This window comes from Trachinotus anak, unplaced genomic scaffold (assembly GCF_046630095.1).
Source record: "Trachinotus anak isolate AG129_WGS33_773 ecotype Australia unplaced genomic scaffold, CSIRO_AGI_Tana_v1 ptg000025l, whole genome shotgun sequence".
Classification (NCBI taxonomy): Eukaryota; Metazoa; Chordata; class Actinopteri; order Carangiformes; family Carangidae; genus Trachinotus; species Trachinotus anak.
The window spans coordinates 6,334,713-6,353,898 of NW_027273876.1; the positions used below are offsets into that span (position 1 = coordinate 6,334,713).

Consider the following 19,186-nt stretch of genomic DNA (forward strand, 5'->3'; position numbering starts at 1 on the left):
ACAATAAAAGAATTAAAACTAATATCACAGCACAGGTAAAATATAAATATGAGTGCACTTTGTCCAATAGGAACCTTAAAGAGAAGTTCCTTTTCAGAGAAAATGAAAGTGGCTCCGTGGCTGCAGCCTGCACTGCGACGCTCATTCATATGAACTGATCAAAGACTTTTTTTCTTGCTTTAACTAGAACATGGCTGCTTCAGTGTGAGAACCAGATCAGCTGTAGAGAAAGGGATTCTCCCTCACGTTTTAATGTACAGATCACAGAACATTTTCAGCCTGATAGAAATCAACATGAAAATCATTACAAGTATAATTCAAGAAGTGGCTGCAGAACATGTGTCATGGTACTTTTATTGTAATCTGTATTTTTAATTTGTGTTTTTTCTAATGGTTTTTTGTTTTTTTAAATCTAATTAAATTACATGTTTTTTTTTTTTCAAAAGCCAGCAGGTAAGAGAAATGCATCAGAGTAATGTAGTGAACGAGTAAATGCAAGATGAATTTATTCAGTGAATATTCTTTCCGTCCTGCGCATTAACAACAAAACATGAATGGAAACAAACTGAAAGTAGATCATGTATAATGATTAAATAATATTCTTTTCTAATGTTAGAGGCAATAACATACGTCATCAAAGCTGTGACACTGTGAGGATGAAAGCAGTGTGTCCACACACCAAACATGCCACCAGGAAAAAGCGTTTTCCACAAAGAGAAAGTGAAACTGACTGTGGCCTGTGTTACGTGATAGTGATGCTCCCTCACTCTGCAAAATGAAAAGCACAGCACACATGATGTTTCTGAAGAATGACCACACATGTGTGGCCAAGCTCCTTGGTATTTTATCATGCCATCTACTTTTAGGAAATTACTACTGTAGATTGCACCTTCAGCTTATTGTTCTTGCAGGATATATGGGTTGTAGAGATTTGTGCTTTTTTGCTTTTTTGTTTATTCTAGGGTTTGTTTTCTGTCCTGCATATCATGCATAAAATTTCAGGGAATTAAAGTCAAATGTTCCCAGTTATTCTATTATCAGTGTTGAGTGCCTCTGCAATGTGGAAATATACAGTGCAGCTCATGTTTGGTGATGTTCAACAGCGGAAGCAATAGTTCAAATTCTATATTGTTTTCTGTGATTTTGATTCTTTCCTGACTGTAGCTGACATTTTTATATGTAGGCTTGTTTCAAACGTGCAGCATCTCCATCTCTGAATGATCATGTAGTTGTTTGTCTGGATAAAGTGCATCAAAAGACAGTTGAATCTTTCATTACACCAATTATTCATGTGGGTAAAAGAATCAATACAAATCTGAAATGTTTGATTTCAATGAGAAAAAAAAAACAAAAACATTTTATTACGTAAATGATGTTTACTGAAAGCTTTTCCATATCACTTGTAAAACAATGGAAACCTTCACCTCCTCAGACTTTAAAAACCTTCAAATGAAACAATCAGAGAGGGAAAAACTCTCCTTCTGGTTACAACTCATGTTCACACTAAAGTCAGAACACAAGATGAGGAGTCACAAGTAGACACTGTTTAATTTGAAGGAGTCTCAGACAAACACTTTGGGGACTGCTAGAAACGGAGCCACTTTCATTTTCTCTGAAAAGGAACTTCTCTTTAAGATTCCTATTGGACAAAGTGCACTCACACCCGCAGCTTTATCAGTAAATGATTATTATCAATCCACACACAAACTATGATGCAATTGCAACAATTCAAGAATGATCTTTCTGAGGAAAATTTGGGGAAATATTTTTTCAAAAGCTTTTTTCTGATGAATGCTTTATATGTCACCAGGACCTTCTTTGTTTGCCTGTTTGTGGGTCTGTACAGTGCAGGCTCCTCGCTGAGCTGCAGATGGATGGATCATAAATTCAGACAGTACAGTGAAAACTCTTTGGCTCTCGTGGAAACGATGGTGAGTGAACTTCTTTGCTCGTTATTTAAAGTCACTGAATTATCTCAACTGTGTTTGCTTCAATACATGATGTGTGTGTTTGTGTGTGTGATGCAGGTTAGTAATTCCACTAACAGCACTGAGGGTGAAGTGCAGGACACCGTGGCCTTCCCTAATGATCTGTACAGCCAGGCGTCCAAAGCCTCAGTAAGTCATCTCCTCAGCTTCTGTCTCCAACAAATACCTGCAGTGAATGAAACAGTTTTCCAAACAGCTGTCCACCAGTGTCATAAATGTGTCCTTGTAGTAATGTGATTACTCTTGCTCTTCTTCCAGGCTGAGGATAAAGTTGTTTTCACAGTGCAGGCTCTGGATGAGATGGCTGCCCTGTTTGAGGAGGATTACAGCTCTGCATCATTTGAGGAGAAAACAGTGAAGGACTTTCTCAGTGTTGTGACGCAGCAGGCTGACGGCCTCCGCTCCTGTGTAATTTAATTAATTAAAAAAAACACATTAGAAAGCACAAATCAAAAGCACAATTTACTAATTATAAATTATGAGGAAAGTACCACAACAAAATATTTAAAAAAAATAAAAACAACAAATAACAAAATAAAAGTCTAAGCAAAGACACATGTTCTGCACCTGCTTCTTGAATTATACTTGTGATGAAACACTGTGTGATTTTCATGTTGATTTCTATCAGACTGAAAATGTTTGTGTGTGGATTGATAATAATCATTTACTGATAAAGCTGCGGGTGTGAGTGCACTTTGTCCAATAGGAATCTTAAAGAGAAGTTCCTTTTCAGAGAAAATGAAAGCAGCTCCGTGGCTGCAGCCTGCACTGCGGCGCTCATTCATATGAACTGATCAAAGACATTTTTTCTTGCTTTAACTAGAACATGGCTGCTTCAGTGTGAGAACCAGATCAGCTGTAGAGAAAGGGATTCTCCCTCACGTTTTAATGTACAGATCACAGCACATTTTCCACATGATAGAAATCAACATGAAAATCATTACAAGAAAAATTCAAGAAGTGGCTGCAGAACATGTGTCTTCACTTAGACTTTTATTTTGTTATTTGTTGTTTTTGATTTGTTATATTTTGTTGTGGTACTTTCCTTGTGATTTGTAATTAGTAAATTGTATTTTTGAATTGTGCTTTCTAATATGTTTTATTATTAATTAAATTACCTGTGTATTTTTTGAAAAGCCCACAAGGACAAGAGACATGGATCCAATTAATATTAGAGAATATGTGAATGAATTCAGTGAATATTATTTCTGTCACAAACTGATAATAACACATTTATAACTATTAAATAAATACATTATTCTTTTCTAGCAGTCCCCAAAGTGTTTGTCTGAGACTCCTTCAAATTAAACAGTGTCTACTTGTGACTCCTCATCTTGTGTTCTGACTTTAGTGTGAACATGAGTTGTAACCAGAAGGAGAGTTTTTCCCTCTCTGATTGTTTCATTTGAAGGTTTTTAAAGTCTGAGGAGGTGAAGGTTTCCATTGTTTTACAAGTGATATGCAAAAGCTTTCAGCAAACATCATTTATGTAATAAAATGTTTTTGTTGTTTTTTCTCATTGAAATCAAACATTTCAGATTTTTGTACTGATTCTTTTACCCACATGAATAATTGGTGTAATGAAAGATTCAACTGTCTTTTGATGCACTTTATCCAGACAAACAACTACATGATCATTCAGAGATGGAGATGCTGCACGTTTGAAATAAGCCTACATATAAAAATGTCAGCTACAGTCAGGAAAGAATCAAAATCACAGAAAACTATTTAGAATTTGAACTATTGCTTCCGCTGTTGAACATCACCAAACATGAGCTGCACTGTATATTTCCACATTGCAGAGGCACTCAACACTGATAATAGAATAACTGGGAACATTTGACTTTAATTCCCTGAAATTTTATGCATGATATGCAGGACAGAAAACAAACCCTAGAATAAACAAAAAAGCAAAAAAGCACAAATCTCTGCAACCCATATATCCTGCAAGAACAATAAGCTGAAGGTGCAATCTACAGTAGTAATTTCCTAAAAGTAGATGGCATGATAAAATACCAAGGAGCTTGTCCACACATGTGTGGTCATTCTTCAGAAACATCATGTGTGCTGTGCTTTTCATTTTGCAGAGTGAGGGAGCATCACTATCACGTAACACAGGCCACAGTCAGTTTCACTTTCTCTTTGTGGAAAACGCTTTTTCCTGGTGGCATGTTTGGTGTGTGGACACACTGCTTTCATCCTCACAGTGTCACAGCTTTGATGACGTATGTTATTGCCTCTAACATTAGAAAAGAATATTATTTAATCATTATACATGATCTACTTTCAGTTTGTTTCCATTCATGTTTTGTTGTTAATGCGCAGGACAGAAAGAATATTCACTGAATAAATTCATCTTGCATTTACTCGTTCACTACATTACTCTGATGCATTTCTCTTATCCCTGCTGGCTTTTGAAAAAAAAAACAACCATGTAATTTAATTAGATTTAAAAAAAACAAAAAACCATTAGAAAAAACACAAATTAAAAATACAGATTACAATAAAAGTACCATGACACATGTTCTGCAGCCACTTCTTGAATTATACTTGTAATGATTTTCATGTTGATTTCTATCAGGCTGAAAATGTGCTGTGATCTGTACATTAAAACGTGAGGGAGAATCCCTTTCTCTACAGCTGATCTGGTTCTCACACTGAAGCAGCCATGTTCTAGTTAAAGCAAGAAAAAAAGTCTTTGATCAGTTCATATGAATGAGCGCCGCAGTGCAGGCTGCAGCCACGGAGCCGCTTTCATTTTCTCTGAAAAGGAACTTCTCTTTAAGGTTCCTATTGGACAAAGTGCACTCACACCCGCAGCTTTATCAGTAAATGATTATTATCAATCCACACACAAACTATGATGCAATTGCAACAATTCAAAAATGATCTTTCTGAGGAAAACTTGGGGGAATATTTTTTCAAACGTTTTTTTCTACTAAATGCTTTATATGTCATTACTACATAGCAGCATTGTTTAATATGTAAGGGGGCATATTTATATTTTACCTGTGCTGTGATATTAGTTTTAATTCTTTTATTGTGGGAAAAGTTTTTTCTTTAGGACACTAAATCAAATCTGAATGTGAGACATTATTCATGTATGTTGAGGTTGATTTTGACCTTTGAACTATATGAAAGCCACAGTTCATGTCCAGGATTTCCCAGCTGGTCTGACTGGAAAATGAAAAAGGTGAATCCTGCTATAAATGAAGTGCTACAGGTCTGCTCCAACACAACACCAGCACACATCTGAACTTGCTCTATACGAAGGCAACTTGTACCTTTTTGAAAATGCTCACCAGGACCTTCTTTGTTTGCCTGTTTGTGGGTCTGTACAGTGCAGGCTCCTCGCTGAGCTGCAGATGGATGGATCATAAATTCAGACAGTACAGTGAAAACTCTTTGGCTCTCGTGGAAACGATGGTGAGTGAACTTCTTTGCTCGTTATTTAAAGTCACTGAATTATCTCAACTGTGTTTGCTTCAATACATGATGTGTGTGTTTGTGTGTGTGATGCAGGTTAGTAATTCCACTAACAGCACTGAGGGTGAAGTGCAGGACACCGTGGCCTTCCCTAATGATCTGTACAGCCAGGTGTCCAAAGCCTCAGTAAGTCATCTCCTCAGCTTCTGTCTCCAACAAATACCTGCAGTGAATGAAACAGTTTTCCAAACAGCTGTCCACCAGTGTCATAAATGTGTCCTTGTAGTAATGTGATTACTCTTGCTCTTCTTCCAGGCTGAGGATAAAGTTGTTTTCACAGTGCAGGCTCTGGATGAGATGGCTGCCCTGTTTGAGGAGGATTACAGCTCTGCATCATTTGAGGAGAAAACAGTGAAGGACTTTCTCAGTGTTGTGACGCAGCAGGCTGACGGCCTCCGCTCCTGTGTAAGTGTCAGGGTGGATCAACTCCGCCTCACCTGTTCCCTTACATTTCAAACTTAATGCATCAGGGCTCTCTGACTGATTTGTGTTTCTCTAACTGATTAATTAACCACCTCATGGTGACAGTGTCATGCAAATGTATTTAAATGAATACAAAGCTGTTTTTAAAATAACTTTTACCTCTGTCTTCATTTAGATTGAGAGCCACAGCCACGAGAAGAACAAGAAGCTGCACATGTATTTCAAGAGACTCTCAAGCCATGTCCTGAAAGGAATGGTAAGTCTATCTATCTATCTATCTATCTATCTATCTATCTATCTATCTATCTATCTATGTTTCTGATGATAATATTCTTGTGTGTGCAGCGCCACAGTGCTAAATCCTGGGAGCTGATCAGGAAGGAAATCAAGACCCATCTAATGAGAGCAGACCAGCTGGTTTCATCTCTGCTCACCAACTGAAATCTGTCAGACTGACAATGTGTTCATTTATTTACTTGTTTATTTATCAATTTAGCTATTTATTAACATATTTATTTATTTAGTTGCTTGTCTATTTATTAGTTGACTGGTTGAACATGTATTTATCTGAGTCATTTTTTAAAATTTGCACTGTGAAAATTGAAATATTTATTTTTTTACATCCAGTAAACATAAATCATCTTCCAGCAAATAGAAAAGTGTGCATTGTTTTATTCCTGTTGAGGGTTTTTTCCTTTTCCTTTTTTCCTAGCCCGCTAGTGCTAGGCTAGGCTAGGCTATGCTAGGCTAGGCTATGCTAGACTATGCTAACTAAGCCCTTGCCTTGAGGAAATTTCTTCAAATTTGGTACACACACTCTTCTTACTACTTCAACTGTGTCCTCATAGAAATTAAAGGCAGCAATGCTGTTTAGCTTCAGCTTCTGCAGAAACCAGCAGTCCCACCACAATTTCCTCAGAAATTGCACTTTTTAGTTTAATATGTCTTCATATTAATCTCCCTGTGTTTTCCTCTCTTGGGAATGGACACTTACTCTTCATCCCTTTTGTTTTATACTGGCAAAATGGGCTTTAAATAAAGAGTTTAGCAGCTGTTTGAGTGAGAAACAAAACAGTTATGTCAAAGCAATTAAAAGTTATTCACAGTTCAGTCCATGCTGTTGTTGTTGTTGTACTGGCAGTGACAAAGAAAAACATAAAATGAATGCAGAGTCAATTTGACCATAAAAGAGACACAAAAAATACTTCAAAGAGACAAAAATGACCAAAAATAAATAAATCCACAGAGATGAAAAAAGCAAACTACCAGACCGACCTGGTGTCTTTGGTTGTGTGCAACTCTTTGAGAGGACACTATAAAAGTAATTGGTAAAACGCATGTGTTTATAAGGGTAGCGTGGCCGAGCGGTCTAAGGCGCTGGATTAAGGCTCCAGTCTCTTCGGGGGCGTGGGTTCGAATCCCACCGCTGCCATCAGCTTTTCATCTTTTTTCGGCTACTTAACGAACTCCCCTTCATGGTCACACACCCTGTATATACTTATGTGAAGCTGAAGTGTGATTTCTAACGGTTTTGAACTAGTGAAAGTGAAGAGAAACGATAACGGTGCAGTCCAGTCGCTGCCGCTGTGCATCATGGGCCTGGGCTCCTCCCCACGTGTTTGTGTGAAGCGGAGTCAACATGGTACCGACACCAGCAGACTTCAGCTGCGTTAGCTAGACGCCTCCTCCTTGTACGCGCCGCTCCTCTGGACTGTCCTCGCACGGATGAGATAGCTAAAGCTGTACAGTGAAGTGTGCAGGTGAGCGCTATATCTCGCCTGGATGCCGTTTAGGAGAAAAAGACAGTTTAAACCAAGACCCGATGACTGACTGTGTCTTATTTTGACTGGCTAGTCTTGCTAATGCTAGGCTAAAGTTGCCTGGCTAGGCTAGTTTGCAGCCTGTTAGCTAGTTTCGTTGCTTATACATTTGTTTACACGAAAGGGAAATGTTGAGCTTTTTAATATTTATCATGCTTCCTTTTACAGAATTGTGTTTTTTTTTTTTTGTTGTTTTTTTTTTTAGAGGAATAAAAATATAACCCGCAGTGTAACGCAGGCCTTGTGACAAGTGGCTGGAGGGTTTGATGCTAGCTTGCTAACGAAGCTAACGTAGCCAGAAACTAGTGCTTCTTTTTTAAGAATTATAACTTGTCAAAAGTTTTATAACAGTCTGACATCGCAGTTTTATGTCCTAGGTATTTACAGCATCTGTAAAAATGTTGTATGAAGAGCAGTCATTTATTATGGATTACATTGTGTTACATCATGTGAGTTGTATCTGGTAGTGACAGTGGTAGCACCACTTGACAGGCTGTCTGATCATGATCTTTCTGTTCATTATTTAAGTGGTTTTACTGATTCACTTTCTGGATAGGGGTTATTCTAGATTAAGATCTCTTCTACAGATTTCCTTAAGAATCACACCCTGAAACACCCTTAAAATATGATGATGGATGCTGATATAACCTTGGTATCCTGGATTACATTTGTTCCTGTTACTGCTCCAGCTGCTTGTCACCTATTTTCTCTTTTACCACTCTGGGTGGAGTCACTTGCTAATAGGGATGGGAATGTGCTTCTGAACAATAAATCCCTTTAACTTAGTGTGTCTTTGTTTCCAGGGTGGATCTTTTAGATCTGCTGCTGCTCTCCTCCTGTTTCATCTCCTCTCCCCTCCTCGCTCTGCTTACATCAATATGGCCAGTGGGGATGATGATGACCCCATTATAGAAGAGGTATGTCCATGGACTGAAGTTAAAGGATAAAGCTGCTTATATTCTTACTGACAATGAATTTGTCCTGCTCACAAATGTTTCCCATGTAGCTGAAGTGTGGTAAAGCTTATTCCTCCTGTGCTGTAGCTCCCCATTGTTGACCAAAAACTATTTTAAAAGTCAGTGAGCCATACCATTTCAAAGGATGTTCATCATTATGAATTTTATTTGAAACTGGAAATACTCAAAGTGTATTTTAATCCACCTTTAAAAATAGTTGCGATGCTGCAGGCTGAGGAAGTGAAAGAAAAAAGTTGGGGAAACACTACATTATTATTGAAATTTGTTTAAAGCCTTTATTTCATCAGGTAATCTTAATGAGATGTCTTTTGCAAGAGAGGTTTGAATAGAATACAGTGTTATTTGTTTTTATTTAGATTGATGTGTACCTTGCCAAAAGCCTCGCAGATAAGCTGTATCTTTTCCAGGTAAGGTTTTTCTTTGTTTTACTTAATATTGATGAGTACAACACACAGTGTCAAGAGTGACTTAATTACCTTCATTGTCTTTCTCATATAGTACCCTGTCCGACCATCCACCATGACCTATGATGATGTCAACCACTTAACGGCTAAAATCAAACCCAAGCAGCAAAGGGTACAAAAGGCTCTTTTCTTACTTAACAATCCATCAGTATAGAAAATAAGAATCTTTATTCATCTGACTGTATTAGTAATGTGTGTTTTTGCATTAATAATTATGCAGGTGGAGTTGGAAATGGCCATCAACACAATGAGTCCAAACTACTGTCGGAGTAAGGGAGAGCAAATAGCTCTGAATGTGGATGGGACAGCTTATGACGAAACCAACACGTATTCAGCGTACGTCTACCGTCAAACCTCAGCTACAATCTTAATGTGTTGCTGTTGGATGCTGGTATTACTCACCACTGGCTTGTAGGAATAGTTTGACATCTATGCTTGTTCACTATCTGGCAAAGAGTTTGATGAAAAGCTCAATACCACTCTCATATCAGTTTGTTAAATATGAAGCTACAGCCAGCAGCTGGTTAGTTTAGCCCAGAATCAACATGGGAAGCAGGAGAATTATTTCTTGGCTGGGACTAACGACTTCCTTGAGCCTGCACAAGTTAATCATAGAGCCAAGAAATAGTCTGGCACATAACCCAGCCAATCGTAGTTTGTACACTACTTTTTGTGCAGATTTAAAAAACAAGAGTCTTCTCATCTAATTCTCAGCAAATTTCCCATATTATTCCTTGAATATCAAATAAACAGATGCAAGCTGACAGTGTTGTCCCAAAGTGAAGTTTTTGTTGACTTTTCTTCAGAAAATAAGCTGAATACTTAACCATTTTTACATTTGTTCTCCAGGAAGATGATGGACAAGCAGACCTTCTCCTCCATCCAAGCCACTACCAACACCTCCAGATATGCTGCTGCCGTATTTCGCAAAGGTCTGATCTAATACCTTGTGCTTCTTTAGTCCACTGTACCATCGTGCTTGTGATTCTGTTGGTCTGACTTTGCTGCTGCTTCTTGTAAACACACAAAGGTCACTTATATGTTCACAGAGTCCATGTGAATCCTTATCAGTGTTACCATTCTTATCTTTTAGTGTTAAGTTATCACAATTTTACTGAGTGTTTATGTTGAAGATAACAAAATATGTCAGTATGACGGACTCCATGACCCACTGCTGCATTATCGCAAATCAAATCCAGGATTCAGTCTCTGACTGTTTTATTGTTTCTGTCAATAGGTGAACTTCACGTCACACCTCTGACAGGAATCCTCCAGATGAGACCCAGCTTCTCTTACCTGGACAAAGCTGACAACAAAACCAGAGAGAGGGAGGCAGCCAATGAAGGTGCGTGTTGTTTGTTCGTTTTTACATCTGAACATCTTTTAATTTCATCGGCTTTGAAAATTTGCTTAAAACCTTGTGTTACCTGATATAGTCAGTTATGAAGACTGTTATATAACCAGTCTTCTGTCTGTAGGGGGAGACTCTTCCCAGGATGAAGCCGAGGAAGAAGCTAAGGCCATCACTGTGAGAACTTGTGCACAAACACACACACGTAAACACACGATCACTCGGACTTGATGCGCCCACGAAAACCCATAATTTATGAATTTCCTGCATGTATTCTGCTCCAGGTGAGATTTGCTCGACCTGAGTCGGAGCAGGCCCGGCAGAGGAGGATCCAGTCCTACGAGTTCCTCCAGAAGAAGCAGGCAGAGGAGCCCTGGGTTCACCTGCACTACCACAGTGTCAAGGTAGGAGGGGGGCACTTATGGACAGGGTACCACATTCTATACACTTTACTGTCAGCTGACACTGAGCACAGATCTGATCACCTTCACCACAATACATACACTATGTGATGATATGCTATTCTATAGAATGGTGGTTTTTATAGCAGCAGTTGTCTCATTGTTTTCTCTTTGTCTTATTAATGAAATTCAGGACAGTCGCTCGGAGCATGAAAGGCAGTACCTGTTCTGTCAGTCGGTGGACGCCTCAGAGAACTCTGAACTGGTCAAAACTCCTAAGTGAGTATGATACATTTCATTACTTTGACTTGCAGTGGGATTATTATTTTAGTTGCAGTCTGTACTGTATTCTTCATATTTTTGTAACACAAAAGCCACTGTTGTCTTTCCTGGATGTTCAGTGTTCAACATTTCATATTCATTGCATGTGTTTTGTCCGTGTTGGCTTATATAGATGCAAAATTACAATCTTCTACCAGGACTATTGACTATAGGTTCAACTGTTCTAGTTCCCTTGTTCTTATGTAATTTCCTTTCCTTTTTTTTTTGTTTCTCAGGGAGTACCTGGCGATGCTGATGCCCCCTCTCGCCGAGGAAAAAGTGTAAGTATTCCTCAATCTTCTGTGAGAAAAAAATGCTTGATTTTAAACTGGTTGACTGCTCCAGACATGAGGCATTACCAACATCTCATTTTTCTGACCATTAGTGTGAAGCCTGTTGGTCCCAGTAATGTGCTCTCCATGGCCCAGCTCCGCACTCTGCCGCTGGGAGAGCAAGTCAAAACCCTGATGAAGAATGGTACGTTGCTTCACAGTTCCATGCAGTTTTTGTTTTAGTCAGACGGGGGTGACGGAGCATCAGTACTGATGCCAGTCCTATGTGAAACGGTTGAAGATGTTGTCTTTCTCAGCTACAGAGTTAAATAAATGTTATATTAGTTGCTGTGTCTCCGGGAGGCTGGTTTTCAGTTTGCACATTTAAATAACAGATCTGTTTCTTTGTTAATATTCAAAGATAAAGTTAATATTCTGTCTTTTTTGCTTTCCATCCATATTTCTGACTCACCATATCAACCTGCATTGAATTTACAGCATTTAACCATAGGATTGGTTGATCTTCCTCTGACGTCTTCTCTTCATCTGCAGTTAAGGTGATGCCGTTCGCTAACCTGATGGGCCTCCTTGCCTCTGGCACAGACTCAACCTCAGTGCTGCGCTGCATCCAGCAGGTGGCACTGCTGGTTCAGGGGAACTGGGTTGTCAAGAGGTGAGTCCAACCAAGCAGATGTATCGTAAGGAAAAATGTCACAGAAAGCTTTAAAGATTTTAAATGAATAGTGTAAAGTGAGGATTTGAAGTTACAACGATCACAAATCATAAGAGGGTGTTGTGGCCTACAGTGAGAGAGCAGTGTAATATTTTCCACATGAAACACCGACCTGACAGCAGACTGACGTTTCTCTGTGTTTTTTTTTTTTCCTCAGTGATGTTCTGTATCCTAAAAACACTTGCAGTCCTCACAGTGGTGTCCCCGCTGAAGTGCTCTGTCGTGGCAGGGACTTTGTGGTGAGTTAAGGCGCTACTCAGAATTAAACCAAATCAGTTATTGCTCAGAGTTTGCTTTGGTCAGTGCAGTTTTGACTCAGTCGTTTCTTCCTTCTTAGATGTGGAGGTTCACTCTGGAGCGCTCTGTGATGAGGAAGGAGATTGCATCCATCATCAAAGTAAGGATCAAGTTTACCTAAAAGAGGCACGAGAAACAGTTTTTTAACTATGAATCTAAATCAAGCCATCACATCAGCATCTTGAAGTTGTTTGTCCAGCATGTTTAGATTTTTGCTGTTGTCAGGAGAGCTTGAAAACCTGAAGGAGCAGAGTAAAGCTGGACTTGTTTAAGCCACACAGCCTCAGAATATGTGCTGCCTTCAAGGCTCACTTCATAGTAAATTAGTCCCATGGGGTGTGACATACATAACGTGCAGTACATGAGAGGATGTTCTTTGCGGAGGTGTCATAATTTCCCTTTAGTATTATCACCCGTTTCTTAGACCGGATTGTACATCTATGTATGAAGGTTTAACCGGCTGATCATTTTTCAAGTTTATTCCTCTAATTTGAGCAGGAACGAAATATAGTCAGTTGGTAGTTTTTAGAGGCTTAGAGGCAGCTTCAGTGGAACAGGAGCACCTCTGAATACTTGCTCGAGCTTGCTCCTGTCTCCCTGAGGCAGCAGCCTCAGCAGTTCATTCGGGGAAACAGGACTAACAAGTCCTTCCTTCTGTCTCCATCAGCTTCCTCCAGAGGATGTGAAGGAGTTCCTGGAGCATGTGGCAACACCTCGGATCAACCGGGGCTGGGAGTTCCTGTTGCCAACTGATGTAGACTTCATTAAGAAGCACCCAGATGTTGCCCACAGGCAACACATGCTGTGGCTCGGCATCCAGAGCAAGTAGGTCACACTCTCACTGAAGAAGCTCTGCTATCTCAGCGGAGTATTATTGTCAATCATGGAAATGCTGTCAAATGTTTTTCTCGCAGGATAGTTGGTTGTTTATCAAGACTAATTTGTACCAATCTCTTGTTTCTTTTTGAAAGGTTGGAAAAGGTCTTTAACTTCTCTAAAGAAGACTTTGTGCCAAAGAATTCCCCTCAGCCTGGTGTGTGCCTTGTATTTGTAACAGCCAACTGTTAATAATAGATAACACATTAAATGTTCAGTGGAGATGAATCTTAACTGAGCTGATATCTGTTTTGCAGAGCCTGTCCACGTCAGTGGAGAGCAGCGTCTGAAGGTGGCTCAGGAGCGAGCTCAAGAAAACCAGTTGTCCCTGCAGAAGGACCTGGACGCCAGAAGAGCAGGAAGCAGCGTCCACGTCAAACAGGAACCCGTCAGCGACAAGGAAGACGAGCCTATGGACACCTCCTGCCACCCCTCCTCCTCCTCCTCCTCCTACATCCCCAATGGTTATGTAAACGGGTACCCCAGTGTCACCTCCCCCGGCTTCGATCACACTAACGGCAACTCAGCGTCCCCGGAGCTGCAGGACTTTGTGATAAAGACTTTCAGGAAACATTTTGTACTGACGCTGAATGAGTTAAAGAGGCTGTTTAACCTCCATCTGGCTTCCATGCCGGCGGGACAGAGCATCTTCCACTCCATCTCGGACCACATGCTACAGGACGCCATTCTGCTCTGCCAGTGCAAACAGATAATGGTGCCTGTGAGTATCCCCACAGGACGTCACCTTTTTATGTTCAAAATGAAGGATTTCATTCCTAGAATCTGGATGCTCTTGTTTTCCTCCCTTCTCTCAGTGTTAATGCAGACTCTTGTCACTGTTCAGGTTGTGTTCAGACTGGCAGTAGTCTGGCAAAGCGCTGCATTGTTGTGGGTGTGTTGCAAAAGGTTTCTGTGATTCATTGAATAGATGCCTACCTGGAAATCCAGTTTGAAAGATTATCAGGTGTCAAAACTCTGCACGGCATTTAATTTTGCTTTGAGGGAGGACATTTTGTAAAGATTTCACAGCAGCCTCAACTTCCTCCATCTTGACACTCGGCACAGTTGACGGTGGATTTAGCGCAATGAAACATGATGTAGAGCACAAGGCATGTATAATGTGTGTAGTAACTAGAGCTGGAGGATATACTGTAGATAAAATGTTGCAGTATATTGTTATATAGCATATATTCGGGTAAGATGATGAAGGTTTTAAAAGCAAAGATATAACTGTAACTATTCCCTTTTTATTGCAATTTGGTTCTTTTCTTTAACTGATCATGTCTTTTTTTTTGTTGTTTATAAGAACACTGCACATTCATCAGCTTTTCTGTAAATGTGCTAGTGTCAGCCACATGGCTAATTCTGATGAAATGACACAGCAAAAGCAACAAAATCGGCAGCGCACAGATAATGCAACACAACAGGAAGACGCAAGACACACACAACAGTACAGTGACCACATCCACTGTTGAGTAAATGCAACAAAGCACTGAAATGTGGAGCAGCAGAACATAACTGAGCTGAGGTAACGACTAAGACCCAGTGTCAAACTTCAGTAGTTAGGTCTAATTTTGGCTCAGATGGACTCAGAGAGAACGCCCCAGGAGGATTAGAATGAAGTGATCCCCTGTTTCACCTGCACATCAGGTTTTAAAAAACACAGATTAGAGTCCCCTTTGTCTCGGACGAGGAGCCGCTTCTACTCCGGGTTCTGTCTAGTTCAAACTGCCCGCTGGTGCTGTATAATGGGGTTTTTTCTCGCTAGCAGCTTGAACGCTGCTATCAGTTTTCCTAACGACAGTAACGGTCGTTTTACTCGTAATGCAGAAGTGGTTCTCAGGTTCCACTTAAATTCCAGCAGCCACCTGACACCTGAGTGTGTTTATGTGCCCTCTGTGTTTGGACTAAGGGTGCTGTTTGTAGGCTTAATATAGTTAGATGTGGTCTGTTATCAGTTGGCTTGATCGGCTGTGTTTTGCTTGTAGCGGTGTTTGCTCGTAGGGTGTGGAGTGGCGCGGTCTGTGCCACATCCTATTGTTTCATTAAGCAGCCAGGTCTCCTGCCAGGACCAACCCTGTCCTGGCTCAGGTCTTATCCAATCTGCATCCTTGACGTGAGAGGATTTTCAACCGCCATGGGGGGAGGGAATGGCCGGCCGCCATCTTTATTATGCAACAGATTATTGGCCTCAAAGCAAAGCTCATTACTGAAGCTGAAGCAGGGGTTAATCTGCGAAGTTGTTTGCAAATGCAGGCAGATCTGGAATCAGGTGACTTGCCGTCGACGTCGCTGTAAACAACATTATCTAGAGGTCTGACAGTTCACAGATCAGTTTTTAGTTGACGAGTTAATGTGTCTGGAGGGTTAATCCCAGTTTGGAGTGCTCAGTGTTGATCCTTCTGGTGGTCGTCCTGCTCTTGTTTCGACTTTTCGACGACGGATCAAATTAAGTCTGAGAGAATGGAAATGATTTGACAGTTGGCTATAATTTGAACTACTGAATAAAATGGCATTTGCACACTTGAATCAAGGTTTTGATGAACATGCATACTTAATTATGTTTATTATACACACAGTTATGTCAGTCTAAACACAGTTTGAGTGCTGAGAATGTTTAAGGACAGAGCCAGACTTAACTTACTTCCCTGCTCAGACTAGGAGCAGGTTTAGGGATTTGAACTTGTCACCTCCTGGTCAGTCGCTTTTCTAACTTTGCTTTTTCCATCTAACTTTAGTTTCCTGCTCAAAGCACAGCAGCCCCCGACGAACAGAAGGTGTTTGGTTTGTGGGAAACTGGAGAGGACTTCGACAAGGTAAACACTCTGCTAGCATCACAACATCCTTCTCGTCTGTCTGAACATGCAGCTGAAATGCACCACAAACCACAGCGATCACTGAAGTTCACATGAATTTCAGAAACCACATGCAGCATTTTTCAGCCTGGGCCACGATTGGCTAGTCACTGCAACGCAACACAGAAAAGTAAAGTGGGTCACGGGTCTGTGTGCCAGCCACAACCAAATGAAAGTGTCTAAGCTGCATGCGAAGTTGGGCTTTTTCTCTCTTGCGTATATTTACATTGACTCACTTTGCAGACACTTTTATCCAGAGCAACTTAAAAGTGAGGGACGACACTAAAGCTTCATCTTATGTTTCTATTTATTTTTAAAATTTGAAAAGGGAGGTAGTGATGGTTAATGCTTTGTGACCTTAAGGACATTTCAACACCCATTGTCAGCTCCAGACTTCCTAATGCAAAGATGACTTTAGACCAGCGATTCCCATCCTTTACCAACTCATAGCCAACTTGAAAATCTAAAAAATGATGGCAGCCCATATCTGACCCTGTAACAATACGGAGGCCAAATAATAAACTCTCAGAGCACCTTTTATTTCAATGATAAGCTCGGCTAAGTCTCATCTTCTGCTGGCTGTCGCTTCAAATTCAACAAGCACACAGGAGCTCTTCTCATCTAACTCTAGTCAGGAAACAAATAAATGGATTTCACAGGAAACTATTCCTGGAATTGAATTCTTTGGCCTGGTTCCTCCTGCAGCACCGCCGGCTGCTGTTCGACGTGTTCACGAAGAACTACCGGGTCAGGAGGAACATTATACAGGCCAAACTGGCCCAGGAGTTAGGAGACGTCTCTAAAGCGGACATCGACCGGCTGCTCAAGGTGAGATTGGTGACGAGACTTAATGTGCACCTTGTTAAGGAGCGCTTTTTTTTTTTGTCCTCCTCTCCACAGCTATAACATGTCCTCTGTTGTTCCAGGAGTGCTGCAGCAGCCACGCAGGGATGTGGTACCTCAAGGGAACGATACAGTCGTGACACTGAGGTCCTGCCCCCTGCGGTCACCGTCTGCCAATCAGATCCTCTCCCAGGTGTCCAGTGGGAGGGCAGTCAGAGAGATGAGAGCCAATCGCAGCTCGCCCAGCTGTGAGGGCGGGCGTCTGGAGGACAAAGATGTCAGCCGTCTGCTCTGCTCAGAACACGAAGCTTTTCTCGTTTCAACTGAAGCATCTCGGCCGTTAACGTGAGCACTCTGATGCAGCGCAGAGGACAGAAACTCCTCACATACTCACACTGACAGCTGGAGGACAACATGAATATTACAAAAATGAAGAAATAGTAAGATACATATACGGTTTATCAGTAGATTTTTGGATTTATGACCTCATGTTTGATTACTTTTCAGTTCAGCTTTTACCAGATCAGGGTGGTGTTTACTATCGAAAGCAGCCGTGGCTCAGAGTGCTTTCATTTAACTTTACATTTTGCCAGAAAAAAACATGTTTTACTGTATTATCAACAAAGCAAACATTGTTTAATGCCTTGTGGTTAGAAAACCTTAAATCTGATATTTTTGTTTTATCCATTAACTTCATACATTTTGTTGGATCTGACTTGGTTTAAAAAATATCAACTGAACAGAGTATTTATTCCACCCTCTATCCACAAATGAAAGGGGGTGAGCTTTAAGGATGGATGATGTGATGTGTGCTTAATAAAAATTAAAGCACTTGAGGAAACGTTGCCAAACTCGAGTCGAGAAACCTGAAACAAAAGGGAAAAAAAGCAAAAAAAATCCCTAATGTCCTTATTCTCATGTTGTTAAACTGAAATCACTTGTCTTTGGCAATCATGGACCTGGAAGCTGCTACATCAAATGTGGCTTTTCCCACATTTCTGTATTATTCAGTCAAATCTTACATTTGAGAAAAAGTGGATTAAATGGCTGTTGTTGAGGTTTTGTTTTTCTTGGTTGAATGTACAGTTTCAAATGGTTTTCCTTTGTGAGAGAAACTTGAGTGACTGATTTTGATGAAAGCCAATAAAGATGCAACTTGGAATAAAGTTTTGTCATAAATCTGTTGGGATTAAATGTTGTACAAACAAAGTAGAATGGATGGTGTCTATGGACTGGACCCTTGGCCAAGTACAAACACCGGACCGTCGTCTTGGTGATGGGGTGTTGTTGCTATGGATACGCTGGTTTATCATCACGTGCTGCTATCTTGAGCCTCCATCTAAAGTGCCTCTGCCTCTCAGAACAAACTCCCACCCACTCATGATGAACTACAGGAACAACAATGCTCTTAGTTTTACTGAAATACTACAAGACATTTAGACCTTAACTCTGAATAAAGTCTTCATCAGAAAATGACAGTTTTATCTTTTTTCATTGGTTTGTCACTTTGCTCAATAAACACTGTAATGTTAACTTGTTTGGTGAGTTCTGTTGTTATTGCAGCCGTCAGCAGGGACACGAGATGAGAATGATTTGACTTGTTCCTGAACAGCAGCTCGCTAGAAATATTAGGAATTGGAACATTTTGCATGGACATCCCTTCACTAATGAGGTGAAATCTTTATTTTGTATTAGTCTTTTTTATCTTAAAACAAATCACAGTGTAATACTCATGTTTTCTGGTGATTGTTGTATAAAGGACAACAGTCTGTTGATATCTGGTACAACCCTAAATTGTGAAGAGAACTGGTCTCATCAGAAACAAAAATACTTTATTAATCCCCAGGGGAAATTCAGAATGTCCAATTTAGAGATCTGTGTGTACTATTACAATCAGGTACGTTCTCATTAGACAGGGAAACTGGCTGGTTTATGTGATTTTAATAGGCTTGGGTGATATCCAAAATGTAATATCTCAATACAGTGGGGGGAGGAGGTGGGGGGGTTATAACTTTATTGTTGTATTTTATGTTTAATTTTTTATGATACATAATTATATTATTGTATTTTGTGTTTCAG

General features: G+C 40.3%; 2 protein-coding genes and 1 non-coding gene across 3 annotated transcripts; all 3 read left to right on the forward strand.

Annotated features, from left to right (window-relative positions):
* Positions 1-4,688: 4,688 nt before the first annotated feature.
* Positions 4,689-7,176, forward strand: LOC139608511 (interferon a3-like). Its single transcript, XM_071462354.1, has 5 exons — positions 4,689-5,414; positions 5,511-5,600; positions 5,730-5,879; positions 6,073-6,153; positions 6,243-7,176. Exons 1-5 carry the CDS (start codon positions 5,283-5,285, stop codon positions 6,336-6,338), a joined length of 549 nt encoding a protein of 182 aa, XP_071318455.1. The 5' UTR covers positions 4,689-5,282; the 3' UTR covers positions 6,339-7,176.
* Positions 7,177-7,247: 71 nt separating this feature from the next.
* trnal-aag (transfer RNA leucine (anticodon AAG)) lies at positions 7,248-7,329 on the forward strand. Its single transcript has one exon. It is a non-coding gene; the product is annotated as a tRNA-Leu (tRNA).
* A 175-nt stretch (positions 7,330-7,504) lies between these two features.
* On the forward strand, positions 7,505-18,645 carry polr3e (polymerase (RNA) III (DNA directed) polypeptide E). The gene is made up of 21 exons (XM_071462350.1): positions 7,505-7,657; positions 8,521-8,634; positions 9,051-9,101; positions 9,193-9,270; positions 9,379-9,494; positions 10,008-10,090; positions 10,396-10,503; positions 10,637-10,686; positions 10,794-10,913; positions 11,104-11,189; positions 11,468-11,512; positions 11,617-11,708; positions 12,056-12,176; positions 12,394-12,475; positions 12,574-12,633; positions 13,201-13,358; positions 13,505-13,566; positions 13,667-14,130; positions 16,148-16,225; positions 16,970-17,092; positions 17,191-18,645. Exons 2-21 carry the CDS (start codon positions 8,596-8,598, stop codon positions 17,245-17,247), a joined length of 2,073 nt encoding a protein of 690 aa, XP_071318451.1. The 5' UTR covers positions 7,505-7,657; positions 8,521-8,595; the 3' UTR covers positions 17,248-18,645.
* The last annotated feature ends 541 nt before the right edge of the window (positions 18,646-19,186 follow it).